Genomic DNA, 6,783 nt, shown 5'->3' with positions numbered 1-6,783 from the left:
CCACCGTAGCCGGACAGTAAACAGGAAGTGGGACTCGGGCTGAGCCTGGGAGTTCGGGAAAGAGAACCAGCGGTTTAGCCCAGACGCCTCCGGCCGCCGCCGCGGGCGTGCGCTTCAGGGGCCGGCGCCTCGTCCCCACTTCTGTGCCTCCCTCGCCGCCCCGCGCCGGTGGAGGTGTTCCGTCCCGCGCCGGGGCCCACCTTTCTCCCGAAGCGTCACCAGGGCCATGGCCGAGTACTCCTACGTCAAGTCCACCAAACTGGTGCTCAAGGGAACCAAGGCCAAGAGGTAGGTAAGGCCGGACGATGGCGAGGCAGACCCCTCTCTGTCCGAACAGCCTCCTGGAGGCCGGGACAGCTGTCAGTCATTGAGGCCCCCAGCCGGGCCGGCGCCCGGAGGGCGGGGGCGGGGAGACGGGAGCCAGACGCCCCGCGAGGGGAGGGGGTGGAGGGCGGGACCAGCGGCCCTGACCTCAGGTGTGGCCCATCCCCACCCCTACTCCTCCCCGCGGCAGCCTGGGGGCTCCGGTCACAGCCCCCTACATTCGGGATCGTTACTTTCACCGCCGTCTCCATCCACCCTAAAGAAATTCTCGGTGAATTTTCAACGCAATATGCAGATGTGGGTTTTGATAGGGTTAGGGGCTCGAGTAGGAACTCCACCAATGACCAGTTTTGAGATTTGTGGCAACTTGGTTAATATCTCTGAGCGTCTCTTAATCCACTCAAGAGGGGTTAGTGACACTCTAAAATGATTGTCATGAGGATGAAGTAGGAGGACACGTGCAGGAAATACTGTAATGAGAGCCCCCCGTGCGGGCGGAGGGCGGAGGGTGATGAGATTTTAGGAAAAGGTACCTGCCGGCCCCCATCTCCACCTCTTTCACTGGTAGGTTTGCTGGGCTGACTGTTCTGACACACGTTAGCGTTTCCTCCTGGTCGCGGAGATTTAAACCCAGTTTTGGGCTCTCTTGGGTGAGATGGGAAGAAGGTGTCCGGGAGCAGCCGAAGCCGCGGCCCTGGGATGGGTCTGCAGCTTTTCCTGTGAATTCCCGGGCGGAGGGGAGACTTCGCTTCTGAAAATGTACTTTTTATCATGAAAACGCAAACAAATGTGTCTTAAAATGATCGTAACTACTGAGCATAATTAACACCTATGTAGCACTTTTTATGGGCCAAGAACTGTTGTAAACACTGCATACTAACTTTTTTAAATCGCCCCTGGGTTTTTTAAATCATTGCAATATAATTCCCATAAAATTCAGTATTTTAACGTACAGTTCAATGGTTTTGTTAGTATACTCACAAGGTTCACCCCTGTTTAGTTGCTCTACATTTTCATCACCTCAAAAGGAAACCCCTTACCATGAAGCGTTCACTCCTCCCGGTCCCCCTCCCTGTCCCTGGCAGTCACTGACCTGCTTTCCGTCTCTATGGATTGGCCTGTTCTGATTGGTTCACGTAAATGTAGTCGTACAATGTGCAGCCTTCTGTATCTGGCTTCTTTTAGCAAAACCTTCTCGAGGTCCATCTATGTTGTAGCGTGTATCAGTACTCATTCCTTTTATAGCTGAATAATATTCCATTGTGAATGTAGTATCTATGACTATGACACATTTTGTTTATCCATTCAACAGTTGATGGACATTTGGGTTTTTTCACTTTCTGGGTATTATGAATAATAGTGCTGCAAATATTCTTATACAGTGAAAATGAGAACAGAACAACCAACATCCGTGGGTCACAGGGAAGCAGTTCTAAGAGGGAAATTTATAGCGTTGCATGCCTATCTCAAGAAACAGAAAAGTGCAAACTCGATCACTAACTCTGCATGATGTTGCAGAAGTGAAGGGAACCAGGTTTGCTAAAGTAATTGTGGTGATAGAAATGTATTAGCCTCAAGCTACTGAGGTGGCTCATTCTATCCTAGTACAGTGTAAAAAAAAGAAAGGAAGGAAGGGAGGAAGGGAGGAAGGGAGGAAGGGAGGGAGGGAGAGAAAGCCCCAGTAAATTAACTTTACACTAAAGACACTTGAAAAAGAACAAAGCCCAGAGTAGAAGGAAATAATAAAGATCAGAGTAGAAGTAGATATTCTTATACAGTTATGAACATATGTTTTCATTCCTCGTGGGTCTATACCTAGGAGTAGAATTGTTATGTCATATGGTAACTCTGTGTTTAACTTTTTAAGGAACCCCAAACTAATTTCCAAAGTGGCGGTGTCATTTTACATTCTCACCAGCAACACCTGAAAGCACATATTAACTCTCAATCCTCACAATAACCTTAAGAGTTGGGTCAAATTATTATCTTTATTTTAAAGGTTGGGAAACTGACTCAGTCAAGTTTGCCAAAATCACAGAGCTCGGAAGTGATATAGTCAGCATCTAAAAATCAGGCGGGCTGGCTCCCGAGCGTGCTCTTAACAGTAACACCATATATACATGATCAGAAAGAAGAGCCATGTTGATGTAAATTAATAATTTATAAACCAATGTACAGCTTAAAAGATTCTTCTGAGATTCCACCTTGTGATATTTAAAATGCAAATCAGTATGCCTAAACTCATCTATACAAATTATCTCCTGTAGTAAGAAGAAAAAGAGCAAAGAGAAGAAGAGAAAAAGAGAAGATGATGAAGAAGCTCAACTTGATATTGTTGGTAAGTTTTCTAAATTCCCAGAAAAGTTAGCACTGGTTGGGATCCCTTTAAAAATATCTTCCTACTTAGAGATAAATAGTAAAAAGAAAGTAGGAGCAGTTTATGACCTATTCATATTTATCTCAAAGTACTCAAGTATTGTTTATGGTTGTAGATTTATTCTCCAGCGCAGTAGGTGTCATCGATGCCTTTCCATCATTATCAGATGAAAGCACAGGAGAGAGGAAACAGCTCTGATTTAATAGACACCATTAGACTACTTTTAATACCCCAGATTCTGATACATTATTTTCAAGTCCTCATATAAATATTTAACCAAATATATTTTACAGAGTATAGTAAGTCCTAACTTAAAGTTGTCAGTAGGTTCTTGGAAACTGAACTGTAAGTGAAATGATGTATGGTATACTGAAACCAGTTTTACCATAGCTGATTGATATAAATGAGAGTTAAGTTCTGTCAGCATATTTTCAGTCACAAAAACATCACCAAACTTCTACATAAAGACCCAGAATACTCTAATATTAAACATAAGATAAATACGAGCTATACATACACTTAAGAAAGATGAATATGAACAAGTAAGAGCCTTCTTTTCCAACCCCCTATTCCAGTTCGGAGTTGCCGGTGGCCTGAGTCTATCCCTGAAGCTCAGGATACAAGGCCGGCACCAGCCCTGGACAGCACGTCCTTCCATCGCAGGCACCCTCCCACACCCTCCCACACTCACTCAGACCGGGACAGTTGAGACACGCCGGTTCACCTCACACCGTTGGGATGTGGGTGGAAACCTCAGTACCCAGAGAAAGCCCACACAGATGTGGGGAGAATGTGCAGACTTCACACACACTGGCCCCAGCTGGGAATCGATTTTTTTTTTCCTCATCAACTTTAAACGTCACATCATTGAACAAAACAATGTTACTCAATGATGTGCTTTATTTTCTTAGAACATGTATGCATTTTAAACTAGTGACTTGTATATCCCTAAAAGAAATATATTCACAGTGAAAATAATTACTTTGTATACAGTGAAATTAATGAAAATCTTTATTATACATCAAGGTAGCCTATAAATGGCAACAGAAATAAATTGGCCCAAATATATTTAACTAGCCTGTTTTCCAGTTAATTCTTACATCCTTTCCACACCTATACTTTAAAGCAGTTCTTTCTTTTAAAACCTGGCAGGTTGCATTTTGAAACTTCATAAGTTATGGTTCCTTTACATTTTATATGATACAGTATAAAGCTAATATTCCAGAAAAAAATCTCACTTTTTTTTGAAATAGCAGATCAACAATTCTACAATTAAGGTACATACTTGGTTAGATATCTAGGTGTAGAATATTTAAGGGTAGGTGAATATTTAGCTATCTGAGTTAAATGATAGGTTATCCTTTAAACTCATCTATATAAATGATCTCCTGTAGTAAGAAAAAAGAGCAAAGGATACATGAATATTTAACTATATAAAAAGCTGCCACAAATTTTCTAAAGTGCCTGTACCACCTTACCCTCCCACCAAGAAAGTTTAAAAATTCTATTCTTACTCTTTTCTCTCCGTTTGTGGTTTTACTTTTCATTTTCTTAACAGTGTTTTTTGATAAGTGTTAAGTTTGTGATTTTTATAAAACCTAATTCTTTTCTATTATGACAGTCACCTTAGTTCTCCAGTCTAAGAAGTCCTTGTTTACCCCAAGGTCACAAAGATATTCTTCTGTATTACCTTTTACAGGCTTCATAGTTTGGGATCTTACATTAGATCTATGACCCATCTCAAATTAATTTTGGGTATGGTGTGAGGTAAGGATCCGGGTTTGGGGGTATGATTTTCCAGGTTTGTATCCAGTTGTTTCAACAGCACTATTGAATAGACTTTCCTTTCCCCATTAAACTGCTTTGGTATCTTTGTCAAAAATTAATTGATTTTATATGTCTTGGTCTAGTTCTAGATTCTGTTCCATCAAGTTGTGTGTTGTTTCTATTGTTTCACGGATATATTTGTCTTGATTACTATCACTTAACCGAGTTTTAAAATCAGGTGATACGAGTCTCCCAACTTTACACTTCTTTTTCAAGATTGTTTTGATTATTCTAGATCCTTTACATTTACATGTAATTTTATAATCAGTTTATCACTTTCTACAGTAAAGCCTTTGGATTTTCAGGAGAATTATATTGAATATGGGTCATTTGGGGAGACTCAACATCTTAACAACATTGACTCTCAATAACATGCAGTTTTAGTGTAGCAGTCATCCATGCCTTTTTTTATATCCTTAAATATTTCATAACTTTACACTATTATAAATAGAATTTTAATTTTTATTTTTCAATTGTATATAGATATGTAATTGATTCCTATATATTGAGCTTGTAGTCTGAGACATTACTAAATTAATGGATTGTATCATTGCCAGTGTCTTGGTTTTGATGTTGTGCTTTCAGTAGCAAAGTTATGCAAGAGGTTCCCATTGGGAGAAAGTGAGTAAAAGGTATATGAGATTTCTATTATTTCTGAGAACTGCAAAATAATGTTTTTAGAAAGTAAGTTATAACAGTAGCAATAAGTAAGAACCTTGTGTCAAATCTAAAATACAAATTTTAAATATTGATTTTATTTTTTAGGAATCTGGTGGACAGTAACAAACTTTGGTGAAATTTCGGGAACCATAGCTATTGAAATGGATAAAGGAACCTATATACATGCACTTGACAATGGACTTTTTACACTGGGAGCTCCACATAAAGAAGGTTTGTGTCTGATAGAAGTGATTAAAAGGAAGGCCACGAAAGTATACATTTTATTGCATTTGTTCACTTAGGCCAGCATCTAACTAATCCCAAGCATATTCCAAAGGAATGAATCTATTGCATTTGACCCTTCCACTTTTTTCTTTCCTCAACATTTACCTCTTATTGGCAACTCCCTCTTTCTAATATAAAAATTAGAAAACATTTTGTATAGTTCCAGAAGAATATCAATGGTAGTTAAAAACACCCTGAATAATGGAAATGATATATAGAAAAAGAAAACGTAGCTGAGTCAAAGTTTTGAATTCCTTTATTCTCCGACCTTTTGCTGAAACTAACCTAGAACACTGTAAACAATTTAAAGTTTTCTCATTACCTCTTAGCTCATCAGAGAAAGCACTGAGATATGAGGTAATTAGGAAATAAAAAGCAATGACTTTTGGTCTGAATGGCCATCGTTTGAATTAATTAAAGCATTTAATTTTTTAATTATGACATGGTTTGTCCATGTACTGACTGCATTTTAAAACACAAAGAGAAAATATCTTGGAAGTGACTAAATAAGCGTCATGCTGACCTATTTTATTAAGCCTGTAAAACGAATATGGCACTTATAAGAGGATAAAGTAGACCTTGGTAATATGAATACTGCATTATAATTACATCATAATGTAATATTTGTATATTTAATTTTTATATATTTTTTTCATTGATTTCAGAGAGGAAGGGAGAGACATCAATGATGAGAGAGAATCATTGATTGGCTGCCTTTTGCATGCCCCACACGGGATCGAGCTCACAACCTGGGCTTGTGTTCTGACTGGGAATTGAACCGTGACCTCCTGGCTCATAGGTCAGCGCTCAACCACTGAGCCATGCCAGCCGGGCTACATTTAATTTTAGAAGAAAAATACATTTAAAAAAAAAAAACTGTAGACTATCTTTACATGTATATTTATAACAAATGTCAAATGTTTTTTCTCCTGTAGTGGATGAAGGCCCTAGTCCTCCGGAGCAGTTTACAGCTGTCAAATTGTCTGATTCCAGGTAAGCTTGAGTTGAACTATAATTAATAATCCTTTATTATTTTAATTTTATTTATTGAAATTTGTAAATGTATAGCTAACGTAAGCCAACAGAGTAACTCTCACTTTAAAAAGCAAAACAATATTTTTGGAAAGTGTATTTTGTGATATTTAATAAAATATAACATTATTTATATATCCAGTTAATATGTAGGTATTATTAAATTACATTTTCAATAACTCCATCTTTAAAAGAGAAGAGCCCCAGATAAAAGCATACATTATGATTCCTAGCAATATAAAATACTATGCTGGGAAAAACGAAAATGTTACCAGTGT

General features: G+C 38.8%; 1 protein-coding gene across 1 annotated transcript in view; it reads left to right on the top strand.

The window, feature by feature from the left end:
• The first annotated feature begins 9 nt into the window (after nt 1–9).
• Nucleotides 10–6,783, top strand: part of FRG1 (FSHD region gene 1) — a 15,298-nt gene continuing 8,524 nt past the window's right edge. Inside the window, exons 1-4 of the mRNA XM_006753791.2 lie at nt 10–288; nt 2,592–2,662; nt 5,294–5,419; nt 6,409–6,466. Coding sequence (XP_006753854.1) covers nt 227–288; nt 2,592–2,662; nt 5,294–5,419; nt 6,409–6,466 — 317 coding nt within the window. The 5' untranslated portion in view covers nt 10–226. The remainder of the gene's footprint in view (nt 289–2,591; nt 2,663–5,293; nt 5,420–6,408; nt 6,467–6,783) is intronic.

The sequence above is a fragment of the Myotis davidii genome, unplaced genomic scaffold, assembly GCF_000327345.1.
Source record: "Myotis davidii unplaced genomic scaffold, ASM32734v1 scaffold71, whole genome shotgun sequence".
NCBI classification, from domain to species: domain Eukaryota; kingdom Metazoa; phylum Chordata; class Mammalia; order Chiroptera; family Vespertilionidae; genus Myotis; species Myotis davidii.
This window is presented reverse-complemented; position numbering and strand designations above follow the sequence as displayed.